Source organism: Numenius arquata, chromosome 2, assembly GCF_964106895.1.
Source record: "Numenius arquata chromosome 2, bNumArq3.hap1.1, whole genome shotgun sequence".
In the NCBI taxonomy this organism is placed as follows: domain Eukaryota; kingdom Metazoa; phylum Chordata; class Aves; order Charadriiformes; family Scolopacidae; genus Numenius; species Numenius arquata.
The window spans coordinates 75,585,755-75,606,243 of record NC_133577.1 but is presented as its reverse complement, the minus strand read 5'-3'; the positions used below and the strand labels follow the sequence as shown (position 1 = coordinate 75,606,243).

The 20,489-nt window shown below is 49.7% G+C and overlaps 1 protein-coding gene across 1 annotated transcript; it reads left to right on the top strand.

The window, feature by feature from the left end:
• Positions 1-1,986: 1,986 nt before the first annotated feature.
• Positions 1,987-19,891, top strand: TMPRSS6 (transmembrane serine protease 6). The gene is made up of 18 exons (XM_074168483.1): positions 1,987-2,022; positions 2,801-2,957; positions 3,133-3,275; positions 3,471-3,538; positions 4,794-4,978; positions 7,686-7,727; positions 7,952-8,156; positions 8,513-8,649; positions 9,220-9,332; positions 9,813-9,922; positions 10,984-11,129; positions 12,223-12,321; positions 14,429-14,542; positions 14,826-14,942; positions 15,688-15,856; positions 17,381-17,652; positions 18,896-19,032; positions 19,733-19,891. The coding sequence occupies exons 1-18, from the start codon at positions 1,987-1,989 to the stop codon at positions 19,889-19,891; spliced, it is 2,409 nt and encodes an 802-aa protein (XP_074024584.1).
• Positions 19,892-20,489: the final 598 nt, after the last annotated feature.

Sequence of the window (20,489 nt, the reverse complement as noted above, 5' to 3'; positions counted from 1 at the left end):
TTAAAGGAGAATCTGATTCCTTAAATCTCTCAAGCAGTTCTGAAAGCATTTCTTATTGTCATTGTGTGCCTCAGTTTTGCATAATTACAGTGATGAGTTAGTTGGCATAACCACACCGACACATTCCCAGTGAAACACTGCAGCTTTTCATACACATATAACGTTTACCTACTAGAATCTACCACGAAGTAACTACAGCAATGGCTTTCGGTCTTCATGCAGTCCCAGACTGAACCTGAACCAGTGGCAGAGCTGAAAGCAGCTATCCCTGCCCAGCTGCCAAAATAAGCCCAGATGAGCCCTGGCCCAAATGAGCTGAGCCCTAGGTCAATGCCACTTGCTGGAGCTCAGTCCCAGGTCGAGTTGTCCATGTCCCCATCCCCCCACACCGTTTATTGACACAGTAATTCTATTTACTCTGGTCTAGCTGGAGCATGGTTGGTTTTTGTGAAAAACAAAGGGGCACGTACGGAGCTGCAGGGCTGTAAGCAGAAGGTGGTGTAGACAAGGTAGGTGAGGAGGACCCGAGGCTAGAAGAAAAGCAGATGCTGCAGGGAGGAGCAAGTTGTGGTGCAACGTAGTGCTGGGAGCCCAGCATCAGGAGACTGGGCAACAAGAAGCACAAGAAGACCAGAGGGAGTCTTGCAGGTGGGGGCTGAGAGACGCCGTGCTTTGCTTTCATCTGCGTGACCACTGTGGTAACCGGACCTGCTGTCTTCTGCTATCTTCCCTCCTTCAAGCATTCTTCACCTGCCAGCCAGTGTCTGCTCCATCTCTGTGCTGGGGAGCACACATCCTGCATTTTGCCTCTCCCTCCAATGGGACCAAGGAGGGTAGCTAAGAAGTACATCAGTTGCTCAGCAACTTCTTGTCCCCCGAGGAGGACAACGTAAGCTATCTGCACCAGCCTCCTGGCTTGCTCTTCTCTGCACAACTGGAGGTGATCCTACCCTGACTTTCTCCAGGCTCCCCCTGTTCAGCCTGCAGATCTTCTGCCCCTGGAAGACTACGAAACCTCCGTTTCAGAAAAGAAGAAAGCCTTTGCACAGGATGTGCTGACCCATCGTGGCACGACAGTGCAGGACAAAGGCCGAGCTGAAGGGACATGGCATCAGATTATTGAACACCGAGGAGACCTTGAGCTTGGGTAAATAGATGTTCTCCTCTCTCCCCCACTCCATGCGTGTGTGTGCTGGCTTGCGTAGGGGGTGTGGGCCAGGCCTCACAGGCGGCAGCAGGTTTCAAAGGTAGGTCTGCAGCTCTGGGGGAAACCCCGGTGCCTACCATCAAATCTTCTAACAAAGAGGCTCTTCTACTGTTGCTTCCTGCCCTCCTTCCCCCACCTCTCCGTCTGCGGTTCTTTGCTTGTGCCTGCTGTTTCTGAAGGGATGCTGTGATAGCAGAGAAGTGCCTTTGCTCTCCTGGACCACTCAACCTGGTTCACTGGGGAGGAGATCCTCCCCAGTGGTTGCACAGAAAGGTGGCCCATGGGAAGCAAGGGAGGGCAGTCTGTGTTGGGCCTGTTTGTACAGCATGCCTCTCTGGAAGGGTGCATCAGAGCAAGCAGACGTGCGGCTGATTGTCCAAGTGCCAATCTTCACCAAGCTGGGTTTAATGTTTCAGAGTGAGTTAGCTGGTGCTTACATTCTGCGAGCATGTTTCTGTGTTACAAGGCAGCCTGGAGGGATCAGTAACTGGGGGAAAGCAAGGAGAGCAAGACCACTCTCCTCTATCATGTGAACACTCCAGGGTATCCACATTGGCTAAAACAGGCTTAAGACCAACCATCTCTTCCCACATCTGCAAGAAGTCCCTCCTGTGCATTCAATCCCACACAGTCACATGCACCACTGGGCACAAAGATGACTCACAGACACGTGGACATGGCACAGGCATTCCCCAAGACCTCTGTGCCCTCTGACATGGGTGCATTCACATCCCTTTCCTCTCCAGCCACAGAAACACAGAAAGCCTTTGGAGGCAGCCATGCACTGGGTGATGGCAGAGGAAAGGAGAAGGAACGTGGGTGAGATAGATAACCAAGATTAACGTGGCTCTCCTGGGCAATGGCATTTCTTGCCCTCAGAGTCTGAGGGTTAACAGAAGAGGTGCTGGTTGGGATGAAACAAAAGAAGCAGCCTTGGTTAGATGAGGGACAAAGAAAGCCAAAAAGTGTCCCCTGGCACAAGCAGGGGGTGGTGGAGGGCTGAACATCGTTCAGGTCCTCTCTTCTCACTAGCTCAGCTAGTGAGTCAGTGCCAGCATGGGCTTAGCCCTGGCACACATGGTCTGGTGGGAATGGCAAAGGTTTGCTAACCTTTAGGGACCGAGAGCAAAATGGCACAGCAGGCAAACTGCAACTTCAGGTTCTCAGGCTGGGCTGTTGTGTGCAACTTCCATGTGCGTTTGAGGTCACAGATTTTCTTTGGCATTGATTTCTGGGTCAATAAAATATCGGTTTTAAAACAATTCCCAGCCTGGGAGGACAATGTATTTGTCTCTGGAGAAATTCATTATTGTACTCATTTATGGTTTTGGCAGAAGCAAAACCCAGGGAACGCCTTTGAAAATTGAGGGATTACCCAGGAGGCATAGACAAGACAGTGTCCTGGAAGCCTTTCTCCCACTGAATGAGGAGTTTTACTCATATTTGCACTGAGCAAAGTCTTTGATGGTTAGCACGCAGATCTCTTGGGGCTATAGATCTTGGAAGAGGAGCACAGAGGTGGCAGAACACCTCCAGAGACAGATGTAAAGGGATGCAGAAACCCAGCCTGACCATGGTGTGCTGTATCACTAGATGCCCCTGATGGAGGCCGAGGAACAGGAGGAAGATACCAACTCCCTCTCAAAGGATGAATCAGAGACAAACTCCCGTGACTGCCTCCGCTATGTGCCCCTTGGGATAGCCTTTCTGTTGCTCGCTGGAGCTGCTGCAGCAACCTGGTATTTCCTAGGTAAAAATACAGCATGTTTTGTCCCCATGTGGCAGGTGGGTGGGATATAGTCAAGGCAATGCTCAGCCCAAAGCATGTTAATGCCTCTGGGTGATCTTTACAGACTCATACATAGGGGTAAACCCCTCTCTCCTGCACATCAGCAAGGTAATCCAGTAGTGTCTTCTGTTGACAGACTACAGACCATGGCACCTGGAACCAGCCATCCTGCAGTTTTACTCTGGCAGTCTCCAGGTCCTCAATCGCCAGTACTCCCCGGACCTTGGGCAGGTGGAGTCCAGAGCATTCTGGTTGGAGTCATCTAAGCTCCAGAAGATGGTGAGGGGCAATTTCATGACCAGAGCTGGTCCACAGGCAGCTCAGTGAGTAGAAAGAGGAAGGGGTCAGGTACCCCCATCCAAGTGACAGGCTTTGTGGGCCTATGCAGTAAGAGGGATGAAACATAGGGTTGGCCATAGGTCCTTTGCCACTGTAACATTGCACAATAGTTATCAGACGACATTCTCGTTGCAGCTGAAGGAACTGATTCGTGCCACAGAGCTGGGTCGATATTACAACTCGAGCACAGTGTATGCCTTTGGGTGAGTAGCACCCACAGCACTTTTTCTTGTTCCTGTGTGAAAGCTTCCAGTCAATTGTACTCCGATTTCACTGAAATCTGGCCATGACAAACTGCTGCAGTCCCCACCATGAGGTCTAGGCTAGGCTGGACAGTCCAGATCCAGAATGGTTCCAGCATGACAGAGCCGGGGATATTTTGAGATGTTCGTGTTCATCAGAGGTTGTGATGAAAAGCCAAAACCAAGAATTTTTTCAGAGAGGCAAAAGTTCAAGAGAGGAAAAAAAATCACTGAGGGATTACCCAGTGATCAAGAATTGAAAAAAACAACCCTGGCCTCAGTATTCTCAGTAGAAACTAAGCAGCTGGAAATTAATTTCTCTAATTCAAGAAAGTGATTTTATGGCCTGATTCTAGGCACCAGAAGGGAGAGGCATGATGCATGATGGAAAAGGTATTCCAGCCAAGATGCATAGTCCACCTGGGAATAGGATAACAGTAGAATGGGACAGATGGGGAACTACAGCTTTGCAGGTCATTAGAGTAGATCAAGAAAATGGGAATAACTTCCAAACTGATGTATACATTTGCTTCTGACTTTTTTTCCATGGAAAACTACACCCCTAAATTTGTCCTTCAGCTAAGGAAAATTCCAATTTTGCTGTAACTCCATTTTCAACTGGGGGAATAAAAGTTCACTTGCTATTCTTCCTCTAGCCTTTTACTGAACAAAGGTTTGTTTCAACATCTCTTCCCCCTCCCCCAGCCAATTTTCTCTGCCAGCTGGTTGAACAGAGCTTTCCCAGTCACAGTCTTCTGCAGCTTGAACCTGCCCAGCATTAATGGCTTGTGGTAAGGTACTGAGTCAGAAATCACCCACTTGTCAGCACTGGGAGGGGAGACAACGAAGCCTTGAGTGTTTCTTTTCAGCCTCTGGTCAGCAATAACCAAAGGTCATTTCTATCTGAAATGAGACTGCTCTCAGACAAGTCTTGATTAATTATCACATTAATTTGACTACGTATTGTCACCACTAAAGCCAGATGGCATAAAATGGCTTCTTTCCCCAAAGGACTGAGCATTAATTAGCACCATGGATGTAGCAGTTCTCATGCTCCTCAGAGTGGTTCCTCTGGGTCACAGCAGTGCAGCTGGAAAGTCCACACAGAAATGCCTGATTTGTGGAAAAACAGTGGGGGGGTAATCTCTGGGGTTTGCCTCTCCAGTGATGCCGGAGAGGAAGAAAGAGGATTTTTAACATACTATTTCTCTGTTAGGGAGGGGGCTCTGACCTTCTTCTTCTGGTTTGCCCTCCAAATCCCTGAGAGTCAGCAGAAGGACATGACTGCTGAGAGGGTAAACACAATGCTCCAACAACAGCTCTCCACCAGCTTCAACAGCTCGGGCAGCCTGTCCTACCAGACGGAGTACAGGGTCAACCCAGACTCACTGGTTCTGCTGGGTAGGTACCAGTTGCTCAGCTGTGGCCTGAGCAGTGAAGACTGCTCCAAGGTTTATAAGGTGTTGAAGGGAGATTAGGAGAAGAGGCCAGAAGGGAATAGGGGAAACCTGAAGAAGATAGGGAAGAAATGAGGATCAGGTGATAGAATTTCACATTTTTCTTCCTGATAGAAAAGAAATGAAGTCTGAAAAAAAAAAAAAAAAGCGTCCTTCTTTTCAAGGATTAAAGATTATTGAGGATACAGCTGACCATGACCAGCTAGGTAACACTTTTTTTTTTTCCTTCTCCCACCAGTTTTAGCTTCTGTGGAGTAAGATCTTACATGGGTCATGACTTTGATCAGCTTAGCTCAAAAATAGCAAGCAATTAGGTTTCCTGCTTTCCTTTGGGAGACTATTCCAGGCTACTTGATTGTGAGAAGAACAAAGGCAATGTACCTGAATCACCACTAGTCTTAGTCTGAGACAAAGCATTGTTGCCACTTCAATTCCTGACATGATGTTAAGGATTATTTATCATTGCCCAAAGTGAAGATCATAGCGTGTTCAAAAAGCCATCGCTACAGAACTGCTCTAAAATAAGTGTCAGATAAAGGACTCGGTGATGTGTCTATATTTGGTGCATCTGAGTCCAGTGGAATTTGTATTAGGTCTTTATAATGAGACTTAACTTCTCAACCTGATCCGGTCCCTCTTACAGAACCCCAAACATTTTAAATACATTGTGTTTCTTCTCTCCCTTTGGGACACTCATTTCCAAGTTTCTTCTTCCCATGAAATGTTACATCTCCAAGTTCTTTTCCCCAGACTTGTTATCTTGCATTTTTCTAAGGTGAATCTTATTTTAATCTACCCCACCCATGTTTTCTTTAACTTTACACACCACATCTCAGTTGTTTTGTTTTGGGGGTCATTTTTTGGCACTCCAAAGAAAATTTTATTTCTTCAAAATCATTTTCACTGTCATCCAGACCATTGTGTTAAGTTCATGCTCTGAAGCTGCATTAGCATCTCATGAAGACATCTCCTCCCTTAGTTACCGTTAGTCCCTTACTTCTACTTATGATTTGTTTCCAGCACACTAGACCTTATGCTCAGCCAATCTAAATTAACTTTCTTAAGAAAGGTATCATAAGACAAGACGCTAAATGCTTCAAAGTCAGCCTATTTTGCCTTCATTTACTCACTTCACAATGTAACTCATAAACAAATAAAAATGATGGTGCCATTTTTTAGCTGTTCTCAGTTCCCTCTTATTCCCTTTGCATCTGTTTCACTGTTTTATTCATTTCGGCAGACCACACTTCTTTCTATTTTGGAATTAACACACCAGTTGCAGATTCTCCAGCTCCTTCTGCTTCCCTAGTCCTTTCTGCCTCCATCCCCAGTCAGAAGCACAGTCTAGCAACTAAGGTAAAAGCCAGAAACCTCTTACACTGCTGGGCCAGGGTGACCTCAAGCCAGTGACTTAACCTCTGGCTTCATTTGCTCTGTAAAACTGGAATGAAAAAATAGCTAGCTAATAGCAAGTCATTAGCATTTTGTTGCTTTCTGACAGACTCATTTGCTGACCTGCTTAGCTTTAAACGTTGAGTTTTGCTGCAGCCTGCCTTAAGACGCAGAGCTGCAATCCATTGACTAGCGCAGGAACCTCTCCAACGCCTTATTTTCACTAACAGCTACACTCACCCCAGGACACTAGCCTCCCCTTCCACCCAAAGAGTTTCAGGATATCATTCTCCTTACAGGAACCCAGTTTTATTACCTTCAGCTAAAAGAGTACTTAATGTCAGCTCAGCGTATGTCCTTTCCTGCAGCATATGAGCTTCTCTAGGGGTCTGCCTTATGCCTGCAGGATCATCTTTTCCACAACATCTGTTTTTACCATGACAAAACTTCTCAGCTCTCCCCACAGAATTGCAAGCTCTGCTTAGGAACTACAAAAGACCAAAGCCCTGACCTAGGCAAGCCCCCAACAGCAATTCTCACACCCAACTGACCTCACAGTGCCTTTTGTTTTGGCCATTATCCCCAGTAGCACCTGATCTCTGGCCGCTCCCAGTTCAGCTGGGAGGCTGGAGAAAAGCCCAGCTCTCCTAAAAGCATTGTCCACGCTGTGACTCTATTTTGCACAGATCTGTAGTCCTTGAAGGCAGCTTTCCCTGCATCTTCCTTCTCCAGAGGTGAACTCTACAAGAATGTTGAGTAGCTCATCAACCAGTACTCACCTAAAGAGACCTCCTTCCTCACCCTCAGTAACTCCCACGCATTTCAGTGAGGGTTATTTAAACTGGGAAAGCAGGGGAGGGGTAAGCAGATAGCGAAGACTCTGGGAAGTGGGGTTGTGCCCTGTGGTGTGGCTGGCAGAGGAGGGGGGTGGCTGCCTGAGGCTGTCCTGGGAAGTGGAAGTGGAAGAGGTTGTGTCCTGGAATAGCACACCAAGAAAAAGTGAGGAAAAAAGGCAGAGAAGCCCTTGGTGGGCTGGAGAGCATCTATCAGGGATGTTGGATCTGGAGCAGAGGCCAGAGAGATGGGGTAGAGAAGGCATGACTGAAACAGGTCCCTGAGAGCAGGCAGAGTGTGCCCTATGCCAAAGTTTTAAGGGAATCATTTATGTAGGAAGGAAGAGAGTCATCACCTGCCACGCTAGCATTCAGATACTGCCAGTTTATCTTTTTGTTTATCTTTATATATTTCCTTTCCAACAGAATCCAGTGTGAAAGACATAGTAGTGCTGAAATCCACGTTGGGTAGGCCATCTTTTCCTTTCCTTTTGAGTTTGTAACTTTGTGGGAGGGATTTTTACAGGGGACAGGAAGCATGAGTCAGCGTCACCCCAAAAGAGGTCTCACTCTGGTATCCCAAGTGACAATCCCATATCTTAACTTTCCCTTACAATCACTCCTAAGCCCCCCTTTGCCTCCATTCACATCACCCTGAGGTTTAAATCCCTCTGTCTTTCCTCTGGATTCAGGTTGCTACAGATACAGCTATGTCCATGAGGATGATGTCCTAAGGCTGGAGGGCCCTGACTACCTGGCCTCCAGTTGTCTTTGGCACCTCCACGGCCTCAAGGGCTACATGATCAAGCTACGCCTGGAGTGGACTCTCCCAGACTGCAGGGACCGCCTGGCTATGTATGATGCAGCCGGGCCCCTGGAGAAACACCTCATCACCTCGTAGGTAGCTCCTGAGCAAGGCGAGCACAGCGGGGAAGCCAGGCAGGATGGCACGACACACCACAGCAGGGGAAGGTGTTAGACTACATCAGAGGAAATTCTCTTTGATGCAGAACCTGCCTCTCGCTGATCAGCTGAAGTCACTGATGTGGGATATCACACAGCCAGCCGTGCAGTCTGAGAGATTAAGGCAGCACGAGCTGTGTCTCTGCTAGCCCTTTATTTGATTCAGTTAGTGCCTCACAGCAGGCGTGTGCTGTGGATAACACAGACCTCCATTGTCTCTCTTTCTTGTTCTTCTCTTTCATTTGTTTGTCGCTTACTTTGCTCCCATTCTTTTATCTCTTTCCCCTCAGAATCTATGGCTGCAGCCGGCAGGAGCCTGTTGTGGAAGTCCTTTCATCTGGCCCGGTCATGTCCATTGTGTGGAAGAAAGCCATGTACAGCTACTATGACCCCTTCATCCTCTCAGCACAGGTGGTACCCCTCAAAGGTGAGGAAGGCTGGAGGAGAGCAGCCATAGATAGAGGACAGAGATGAGTTATCTCCTACAACATCACAGCTCCTAGAGGTGCTCCATCCCCACTAGGAGCAGAATTCACTTTAGTTTGCAAGGGTAAAGGTGGTCAGTAAAAAGCATGTTAGATGTTGCTCCCTCACCTGGACTCATAAATTAGCATCTGGCTCAAGTCTTTACAGCCCAGGCTCTGGCAAAGAGACAGTGAGTGATTGTGACACTTTAAGAGAAGACCAAGCTCTCATGCATGGACAGACCAGATGTGGGCTGGACATCATGTCCAGATGCACCTGCAGATAAATGTCAAGTCAATATTAGAGTCTAAAGCAGCAATGTACATTACCCTTCTCTGGACAAGAGGAGGAGGCTGAAAGTCTTGCCAGGTAGAAGTGGCCCCTTAAAGAGGTATGGCAGAACATCCCAGTCACCTTTAGCATCAGGCCTTGGAGTACTTTTCCCCTCCTCCTACAATGGGCTGAGTACATGGTAGCCCAAGGCCAATGTTGAGCTGACAGGTAGCTGGGCTTTGAATGTCTGTATTTACAGCCTGTGAAGTGAATATAACTCTGCGGGAGGACCTGGAACTGCAGGGGAAGATTGGCACCCCACACTACCCCAGTTACTACTCGCCCAACACGCAGTGCAACTGGCACATGACGGTAAGAGCCAGCTCCCACGAGAGCATCCCCCTCCTCCCTGAAACCCACGCAGCATTCCCCACATTAGTGGGGGGTACAACCAACGCTCTCAGTCAGATCATCGTGAGAAGCCAGCAAAGGGTGGCAGCCTGCCTAACCCCCACATAATGTGTGTTTCTGAAGGGGAAGGAGGCTAATATTGCATGCTGTGGCAGAGATGCCATAGCTGAGGAGGAATATGAAATTTGGTCTCTGGAGAAGTTCTTCAAGGCAGAACCAGATTGCTAGGAATTGCTAGGAATTACCATGCTTTGCGACGAGCAGCAGAGCCACCGTGGGCTGCAGCATGACCCCGGTTTAAATGGTGCTTCCTTCTGGCCTGCAATGTGTGAATTGGCAGCTCTCCCCTTCACATCTATCATGCTTATTTCTGTTGCACGGAGTGGGCTGCAGCACTCGTGGGAACTATCTCCATTCAGCTCTGGATCCCCTTGCCTGCAGGTCCCGTCCCTCGACTACGGGGTCACCCTGTGGTTCGACGCCTATGCACTTAGCAGGCAGAAGCACGACCTGCCCTGTACCCAAGGCCAGTGGATAATTCAGAACAGAAGGTGTGTGCTGGGGTCCTGGTTTCTGTGTCTCACTTCCCACCCGGGATTAAATTGGGATTAAACTTCCGCAGGTTCCCTGCTCACTTCAGCTACCAGGTCTGAGGAAGGAGAGTCTATCACCATACTCAGTGGCCACTGTTTGTGCTGGTGCCTCTTGCTTTTCTACTTCTTTTTTAGCCTCTCCGGTGCACAGGCTCCCCCGCAGTGAGCACATTTCTTACAGATTTGCTTCAAGCTACCAGCCTGCCTTCTCTGTCTTGCTGCTTGCATCAGGCTTCCTAGTTTTCTCCTGTGTGTGTAACCTTGGTGTCCTCCCACGTCTCCTGTGTTTGCAAATCTGCCTGTCACCACCTCTGCAATATTATCTGTGTGTGCCATTGCCTTGCATCCACCTCCGTACAGATCTTTCACCTAGCTCCATATCTTCCTGCTTTGACTACAGCCACTTCCCCCTGCGGGACTTCCCAAAATTGGCATCCATACATAGCTGGGGCTGCTACTCACCACAGCCCAGGTGCCAAGGACCAAGAGCTGATGCACTTCCATCTCCTCAAAGCAGGCTTCAAGATGGCTGGATCTATGGTTTTGTTTTTCCTCCCACTTACTGCAAAACTGCCCTTCCCTCCGAAACTTCCTGCAGCCCATCTCATTCATTTCCTCTCCACTGCTCCTGTGGGAGTGACTTCTTTTCCTCTGAAGCGTCTGATCCAGAAGCTATGTTTTCCTGGCTTGGGTTTTCCACTTTTTCTCTCCCTGCCTTCCTCTCTTGAACTGCCAGTGCCACGGTTTCTACAGCATGGCTTCTGCAGGAAGATAAATGTAAGAACTGAATTGCTTTGTGTGGCCTGAATTCAGAGCTTGCCCAGAAAGTGGGAAATGTCCAAAGACAGCAGGGTCACTCTGGATCTCATATTATATTGAAAGCATTTTTTCTTCCTGGCTTCCCCCCATCCCTGCCACCTAGTCTGTGTGGGCCCCTTCCCACCCCAGCCCCCTTGCCCCACTTCGTTGTCTTCTCCTCCCTCTCTGCCCGTGACATCCCACCTGTGTTTGCTCCTCAGGTTGTGTGGCCTGCGGACCCTGCAAGCCTACGCTGAGCGCATCCCAGTCACTTCCTCTGTTGATATCACCATCACCTTCATCTCACAGATCTCCTTAACCGGCCCCGGTGTACAGGCGGCTTACAGCCTGTACAACCAATCTGACCGTAAGTTCAGGCTCCTCCCTGCTCCTTAGTGGGGTGGTGGCTACCAGTAGCCTCTGTGCACTTGGCTTGTGTTAGAAGAAACACAAGGCACATCCTGTGAGCCATAGGTGCCATCTGCCCCTCGGGCATGCACTTACAAATCAGTGACGCACACACCACTGGTCTTCCAAAAAGAAGAGGCATTTGTGTGCAAAGCTGCTTCTGCACATGTGGCCCTGCCTCATGTTGCCAGAGCATCCATGCCAAAGCCCAAGGTCCGAGAATTGTCTGCTGTGTCACCCCTGTGCCCACATCATGGACTGGCCTTGGGAATTCAATGAGAGACCATCTCTGGCTTGAAGAGATTTTTATTTCAATTATAAGAGCTCTTAGAGAGAGCTTTTTCCTGCTCACCTTGGAATCTGTGCAAGTGAGAGACAAATAAAACCTCACACAAATACACACATACGTAAATGCATGCCCATGGTCTGTCTTTCCAAGGTTTCTCTACCTCCTTCCTAAAGGGTGCCTGTAACGCATACCAGTGCCTGAATACGTGCACCTGCCAACACGTGTCTAGCACCAACCCCTTCAAGGCCCCAAACAAGTTTTAATAACCACTCCAAAGAACCTATTTCAGCTTTCCTGCAGCATTCGTGTCCTGGAGACATTCAAAACCTGTCTGGACACGTTCCTGTGCAACCTGCTCTAGGTGGACCTGCTTTGGCAGGGGGGTTGGACTAGATGATCTCCAGAGGTCCCTTCCAACCCCATATCATTTTGTGGTTCTGTGATTCAGGAGTCATGAAACAGTGCTAAGCCAGAGGCATAACACGCCAGGTGGGTGGTTGTCCTGGCTCTTGCCCGTTGGTACAACGAGAAGCAGGGAAAGAGCCCTCCTTCTCCTGGTACACAGCCTGGCTCTATTTGCCCATGTTCAAAGTGGATGACGTGGCAGATTTTGGGGAGCGCAGCAAGTGCTGCTGGCACGTTGCCGCAGCACACGTGTGGTCAGGAAGGTGTGCAGCTCCACGCTCCACTTTCAAGCCACAGTGCTCTGCTGCAAGGACGTTTCCAGTCACTGGGGACTAACTACTCTCTGGTGGTTTCACAGCCTGTCCTGGGGAGTTCCTGTGTTCAGTGAACGGCTTGTGCGTCCCAGCCTGTGACGGGATCAAAGATTGCCCCAATGGGCTGGATGAAAGAAATTGTGGTGAGTGATTTCTTCTCCCCTCTGGTCTCCTGGAACCCCTTGCTCCTCCAAAGGCAGGGAGGGATGGAGAGGATTCATTTGGCCCAGGTACAGCCTTGTACCTCCCCTCCAGGAGCTTAAGCCTCTGCATCCATCCCTTCGTCTTTCTCAGGAAGAAGCAGCAATGCTTCCTGCTCCTGTGCACAGCACAGTCTTCCTCGGAGAACCCCCTAGTACTCATTCCAGGCAACCTGAAAGAAGCCCCCTGCCCAGGCTGTCCCCTACCTTGTTCTGCTTTCTCCCACCCAGGCCTGACAATCAACCTCAGCCCTGGCCTACAGCCCCCTCTGCTGTCATACCACTCAGCATCCCCTTCCCAACCCTCCCACCTTGCCCACAGCTCCCCAAGAACACACGCTGCCCTGTTCTCTCCCCTTTCCCCCCAGGCCATTTGTGACACTTGATCTGTACTGTTCCTCACCCATATATTGTGCTCCAGCTTGGGACCATCTAAGTCTTCGATCAGCCATCAGTTCTTCATGCCAACAGCAGTTAATGCTGATGCAGACACCATCCCCGGCATCCCAGGACTCCTGCAATGCCCCATTCTCATAGGAAGAGCTATTCAGGCTTTGGCATAACACCTAATTCATCTGTTTTCCCATCCCTGGCGGGGGAGGCGGCAGGGGAGGGGGGGGGGAAGGAAGCTCATCACATTCGTGCCACCACTACTTTCTCATTAGTTGTCCTCTACAGCTGTTTATTCACAGACAGAAGGATCCCCGAACCACTGGAGACAGTGGCCAATTCTGAAATATTCAGAGGAAGATATAGAAAAGTCTAAAGTAAAAGGAAGGAGAAATCTTTCTCAAGAAAGTCTTAATTCAGTGCTGGAAATGTGAGAGCTCTTACAGGATCGCTGAGGCTGGGTTTTGTATTGTCTGCAGTCTTGCTGATGGTGCACTCTGTCCCATCATCCAGCTGCCTGACATCAGGGCTTGCTTGCTTCCCTGATGGATACATGTGCATCCTTAAGACTATCTAATCTTATCTTGGACCCTGTTAGATTCTAGGCCCCAGGGATACCTTGTGTCATTCAGTTCCACAGATTAACACAGACAAAGACTGAGCAAAAAAAGTATTTGTTTCTCAGTGTTTTCAAACATCCCTTTATATTTGAAACAGAAAATAGAAACATCATGATTTCCTTCCTTTCTTATACGCTTGCCACAGTTGCATTTCTGCTTATTCACTCCATGTCTGCATGGAACAGTCCCTGTCTTTAAAATCAATATCCACATTTCCTCAGACCTTCGTGTGCCTTTAGTCGTCTGGAAGCCTCACACTAATTACTGAAGAAATTATAGTCATTGCAGAAAAAGAATGCCTGGGAGGTACTGGCTCATCATGTTTGGTGTTGCACATAGATACACACAAACACAGGACAGGTTCTTACTATGAAAATGTATAATCAGAAGTCAAACTCTGTGATGGGTAGGCACCTTAGGCCCATCTCCATCCTGAGCAGCTATCAGAGCTCATGAACATTGAGGAATCCATTGCTGTACAGAACTCACCTATCAGAGACCAAGGGGAGCAGCTGCCCTGTTGATGAAGGTGGCACACGAGCTGAGGGTGACAGCAAGGCAGGAGGAACAGTGACCTCACCAGACAGGGTGCAGTCCTACAGAACATGAACAAGGCAAACAGAGCAGGTGTGGTGATGGTGGTAACACAGGATGGTCAACCAAGAGCCCAGTGAGCACAAGACAAGACCATAGTGATGAGGCAGGTCCAAGGCCGAGCCAAGAAGTCAAGGAAAGTTAAGTCAGCAGCAGCAAGGTATAAGATAGGGTGTACTCATACCTACAACATAGATCAGGCAAAGAGCAACAGCAAGGACCTCAGATCAAATGCAACTCCTGAGCAAAAAGGGGCCAGGCTCCTACTCTGCATGGCAGTCTGTTTCAAGACTACACACTTGCACTGTACCAGAGCTGGTCTTAAGCACAAGCTGCCAAATCCTTATGAAGAGGTTGCAGAGCCTACTGGTGCACTTCGAGCCCTGACCTCACACCTGACGCCTTGCCTTGCGTGTCTAACTCCCGGGTGCTTCCCTCCCGCACAGTGTGCCCTGCCAAGTTCCAGTGCCGCGAGGACAGCACTTGCATCGAGTTCAGCAGGGTCTGCAACCAGCAGCTGGACTGCGTCAACGGGAGTGACGAGGAGCAGTGTAGTGAAGGTAGGGAGGGGACAGTGCTGGGCTGGCAAATACTTTCCCCCATGCTTGAGCCAAGTAGCCTACTTCCCTCTTGAGAGGTAAGGGCACCAGCTGGGAATTAATGTGCCTGACCTGTTCACAATGTTTGCTCTGTAGATGACCAAGCTTGCTCAGGAAATTCCCTGTCATCATTTACGGAGTTCCCCCAAGCTCTCTGTTGCCTTTTTCCCCCACTCAAAGGAATTCAGGCTGTGTTTGCAAACTGCCACCCTCTCTTAGCCCCGGCTCCCTTTCCTCTTCTCAGGCGTCCCCTGTGGTCCTTTCACCTACCGCTGTGAAGATGGGACCTGTGTGAAGAAACCCAACCCCCTGTGTGACACCACTGCAGACTGCAAGGACCTGTCTGACGAGAAGCGCTGCGGTGAGGAAATGCTCAGTTGCGCATTGGCCAGGCAGGTTCAGGATGCCACGTAGCTGCAAGTCACCCTTCTTCCCACTGCCACCCCAGCATAAGCACCCACCCTCCTTGTTCCACCACCATCTCCCTACCCCAGCCCCACGGCAGCAGTGCCACTGCTCCATCCTGCAGTGGCAGTGGCAGCAGCAACGAGCCAGCTCTCTGTGCTGAGCTGTGAGCAGATGTTTACTCTTTGGACAGCTGCTCCCCATCTCCTTCAGGCAGAGGCTCAGGCCAGGCAGACGTGTCTCGCAGGCCAGGTCCTACCCACAGGCTGCCTGTGGGACCACTGTGCTGGCTTATGGGAAGTAATGCCATCCCACAAGGCTCCAGCCAGGGAAATCACCCCTGACTGCATGGACACTAGCAGGGCGAGAGCTTGTGTTTTGATTTCCCTGCTTGGTTTTTCTGGAGCCTCAGTGGGCAGCGAAAAGGAATGACTGCAAGGGCTCCCCGTCAGGACAGCAGGTAGCACAGACAGGGCACTGCCCTGGAGGATGCCGTGCAGGCATCAGCAGAGATACGTGCTGGGAGGGAGTGCTCGCTAGACTTGTCCTGGACAGTAACTACATAAAACATCTACTGGCTGGGTAAGGCAAGGGATTAGAGGTCAATCTCTTCAGTCAATTAAGTAAGAAAGGAAGGGCAGGCACAGTATATCATGTTCCCTTCCTCCCCTGAAGTACCTGCTGTGTTTCCTCCTTCTCAGACTGCGGGCTGCAAGCCCCGCTCAGCAGGATCGTGGGTGGTGCAAATTCTGTGGAAGGGGAATGGCCATGGCAGGCCAGCCTGCAGGTTCGGGGACGCCACATTTGTGGGGGAACACTCATTGCTGACCGTTGGGTGGTCTCAGCCGCACACTGCTTCCAGGATGAGAGGTAAATGGAGAGGGAAGCATGCTGGACAGGAGAAGGATTTGTGTTGCTTTCCGTGTCATGCATGATGGGAGGATCATCTGGCTGTGAAAATGTCACAGACAGCCATACCCCTCATCTGGCACCTGTGCCATGCTTCTCGGTGGCTTGGAGCTGGAGGAAGGGGTATGGACACACGCACTAGTGTTTGGGTGTGTGCACAGGGAAAAAGGGGCAGTGCCGGGATTCACAGAGCAGCTTTGGGAGGGCAATGGTAGTTGAAGACACTTCACAGCTCCGCCTTTGCTTTGGCTCTGGCTTGTCCTCATGTTGTCACAACCATGGAGGTGTCAGCATGTGTAGGATGGGTCCAGGATAGCATTACCTGTGGACGATGCTGTTTAGGTCCCGTGCTGGCCACCTCCAGGGCCTTCCCTTTCAGAAGGAAGCACAGTCTCTCCCCGAGTTCCTTCCACCCAGTGTACGTACCACAACAGCAGCAGTAACATGCAAATCAGGAGGGTTCATTCATTCTTTCAAACTGGGAAGAAGTGAGGAGGAGGAAAGTCCACTGCTGTGCTGGGCAGCAGGGCTGGGTGGGGGAAGGAATGTGAACACTTAGGCCCAGTCTCCACAGACTCCCCTTTTCCTCTACCAGTGAGACGGTGGGGATCCCCCACCTTCCCAGCTACTGCTGCTGGAATTCCCCAGCTGCCCTTCCCTCCTGGTGACATGTGAGCTTGGAGAGGAGGAGCTGTTGGTCATCCTCGTATGATGACACCCACCTTGGTAGAGCTGGGGCTGCTTTGCAGCTCTGCTTCTCACCTCGCCTCATCTCACCTCATCTGACCCTGATCCTGCCACGCTCCTACTTGAGTCCTATAACCCTGCAGCATTGGGGCAGGCCTTTTGAGCGGTCCGTGCAGGCTGAATTTGGCCATCTTAGAGAGTCTCAATGCAGGATAGCTGGAGATGGCACAGCCCTGTTAGATGGCATATGTGTATGCACGTGCATATCAGGGAGAGAATTTAAGTGGGGTGAGAGATAAGAAGTAGTGGGGGGGAAAGAGTAGTTTCTGTAAAGGGCTGTCATGCTGAGCTGCTTTTCTTGCTTCACTGCCTCTTAGCAGTTTCTCAGAGCTTGCTCCCTTTCTCCATGTCTCCTTCTCCTTGCAGCTTTGCTTCACCGGCTCAGCTCTTGTTCTCTGCCCTATCACAGTCACTTGCACATGACCAGCCACACTTGCTTGTCTAACCTACATACACCTTTTAGCCTGCTTTGCTAAGGAAAACAAGCAAATATGAGCAAATTGCTTGTGTGTAGGAGTGTCTGCCCAAAACTGGTCCCACTATACAAACATGTCAAGGCATCAAAGAGATGCCCCAACTAGTTTCTTGAAATCAGTAGACAAATTTAAAAAGAGGCCCCTCTGAGGGAGATGATCATCCGTATGAGATACTCTTCAAAAGACCACGACAGAAACAGCCAGGTTCTGCCCATCCTTCTCTGTTCATGTGATGAGTTAGCTTCTCTGTTGCTTCCTACAGACTGGCCTCTGCCTCCATCTGGACTGTTTACTTGGGCAAACATTTGCAAAATGCCACCAGCCATACAGAGGTATCCTTCAAAGTGATTCACCTCTTCCTCCACCCTTATTACGAGGAGGACAGCCATGATTATGATGTGGCCCTGCTCCAGCTGGACCATCCTGTGATCATCTCACCCTTAATCCAGCCCATCTGCTTGCCTGCCCCTTCTCACCTCTTTGAGCCTGGCCTTCATTGCTGGATCACTGGCTGGGGAGCCCTCAAGGAAGGCGGTATGTGCAAGGTCTTTGCTGGCAGCCTACTGAAGCAGAGCCAAGATGGAAACATAGGTTAAGGTGTGGGGTAGGCAGAACAGACTTCTGTTCACCCCAAAGCATTATGACTCCTTCACCCCCTTGGATTTGTGGTCACAGGTTGACCAAAGTTACTTGTCAAGTGCCTTGACCTCATTTGAAGAGGCAGGCATGAGAGTCTGGTAAGCTATATGAGGACAGCATGTGTTCCTTCATCCAAAGACTAGAATAGTCCTTCAGGAATTAGGGATCTGACAAGGGGCTATTCAGCTGTGTCACAGCATGTCACAGCATGCAGCCCCAGTCCTAAAGCCCAACCTCATGCCTACACAGACATGTGGGCTTCTGCTGGGTCATTCTCCAGGGACAGAGCCTGACCAGAGAGAGTAGAAATGAAAAACTGCCCTTCATGAGATCAGAACTGGGTCTCCTGGGGACACCTGTTTGCGGCGCCTGCAGCAATATTTTCCCTATGTCAAAGACCCTAGTACCTGGGTCTCCCCAGCAACACCTGTACCAGTAAATTCAATGGGAGCAGTGCAGGGTCTGAGTGCTGTCCCCCAAGGATCACACTGTGTAATTATTAGCTTGTCCTCTGGTACCATTTTGGCCACATAGCGCCTGCACACTGCTGAGGGACAGCATGGGCCAAGACCTGTTCCCATGGGGTGGTATGGATGAGCCCATTCTGTTTTGTGAGGAAGAGTTTAGCTGTAGGGGCATGATCCCTTGTGTTTCCTCCACGTAGGACCAACAAACAGGTCCAGGATGTTCTCTAGTAGTGCCTGGCATAGGAATATAGATGTACTCACCCAGGTCAGCTTTGTTTCCTAAATGGAAATACTCAGGGTTCTATCCAGAAGTAGACACTTTGGTTTGCATACTTAGCCAGAAGAATTTAACAACCATTTCAATGAGAAGTTAATCCAAAACTCTGAAATCTCAGAGGTTTCCCCAAACCAGAGTCACCCTTGTCCCAAAAGATGAAGTGCCCACCACATATCCCTGAAGGGATAGGAAGTGCCGGGGAATGTTATTCCTTCCATGCAGGTGAAGTGCTCTGCTGAAAGTCAGAGACTGTGATGCCAGTGGAGAACAGAACAGAAAATCAGATGGCAGCTTTCAGCGTGCAGTGAGATGGGCATGGACTGGGGGATCACAGTAAACAGTGGGAAGCCCCACCATTGCTCACCTGCACTGCTTTCGGTGCTCTACCCCTCAGGGCACATCAGCAACGTTCTGCAGAAGGTGGACGTGCAGCTCATCCAGCAGGACATCTGCAGTGAAGCCTATCACTACATGATTTCTCCCAGGATGCTGTGTGCTGGGTACCACAAGGGCAAGAAAGATGCCTGCCAGGTAACAAAGGAGTTGTGGGATCAAAGTTGACTACCGGAGATAGGGTGTGTCCCAAGTCTCCCAAATACTCTTCATAGCCTGAAATAAGGGTGAAAAGACCACAAAATGCCTGACTCCTCCAATCCTTCCTCTGGTCTAAGTGGCCAACAACAGAGGACTACTTCTTCCCAGCATCTTTGCCTTAGACAGGATCTAAACACACTTAAAATCCTTTTCTCATTTCAGCCCGTTCTCTACTCTACCTCCCACTTCCAAGTCTACATCAATCTGTTCCCCTCTCAGCCTCATTAGCATCTGTCCTACACAGTAACCTGTCTGTTCCTTCATTACTATCAATTTTATGAAATCCCTCTGTCTCCCATACCTCTGGGTATCCAGTTAAATCCCACCCACTTCCTTGCTCTTCATGTATTTGGAAATGCCACACAGAGCAGAAGGAAACAATAGAGCTCTCAGCTACTTGAGAGCTGGCTAAGGGGGAGGAATTTGTATGATGAAGGAATGCAACAACAGGTCAGATGTTTGCACTGGAGACTGTTTTTGACATCTGCCTAAGGTACAAGGGATGTTGCAGATGTCCCAGGCATGAGTTGGGGGGGATGCAGGAATCTGGATACAGAGGAACTCAAAGACAGTGCAATCATCCAGCAAGAGAAGCTGGTGGATCACCATGGCCCCATTTTTCTTTCCCTTTCTCTAGGGTGATTCTGGAGGTCCACTGGCCTGCAAGGAACCCAGTGGCAGGTGGTTTCTGGCTGGTTTGGTCAGCTGGGGAATGGGATGCGCACGTCCAAATCACTATGGAGTATACACCAGGATCACTCAAGTGCTGGGCTGGATGAACCAAACCATGAGCTGAGAAAAGTGCATCTCTGCCTTCTCCCCATCAGACCTACGCTCACATGGCACTTGTTCCTGATCTTGCTCACTTGCCTCTCAGAGAGAGTTTCTGTGTGGGATGTTGCCAGATCCAGGATGCTCTTCTGCGCGGGGTGAAAAAAAAAAAAGGCTGCCATGGGGACTGTAGAGAAAAGGAGGCAGACCCTCTTCCCCCTCAGAGCTTTCCAGGGAGCATCCCAAGGTGGCTTTAGGCCATCCATCCAAAAGAGTAGGGGGGAGGACAATGACATGACACACAGTAACTGTCCCAAGTTGATAGTTTCTTTGAAAAGGAATAAGGGGAGCTGAACTTTCCATGAACCATGTGATTCAGCCACAATCTTATGCTGGAACATTTGCTGAAAGAGAATGTGACTGATGTAGTTAGAGATTCCAGTAACTGTGAAATCAATCTGCCTCCCTCTTCCTTCCTGCTGCTCGTCCTTCTTCCCCCTTCCCCTCCCATCACTCCTCCTCTTCCATCTCCTTAATTGCTTCTTTTCTTAGCTGGCGTGTGCTGCTCAGCTCAGCCAGGCAACTCTTCACGTCTCACTGACTCCCAGGCACAAGTCCAGCAT

Excerpts from the sequence above, each read along its gene's own strand:
- TMPRSS6 (XM_074168483.1), top strand. The coding sequence starts at position 1,987 with ATGCACTGGGTGATGGCAGAGGAAAGGAGAAGGAAC. Across the intron at positions 2,958-3,132 it reads AGCAACCTGGTATTTCCTAG|ACTACAGACCATGGCACCTG; the intron begins GTAAAAATACAG and ends TTCTGTTGACAG. Across the intron at positions 3,539-4,793 it reads AGCACAGTGTATGCCTTTGG|GGAGGGGGCTCTGACCTTCT; the intron begins GTGAGTAGCACC and ends TTTCTCTGTTAG.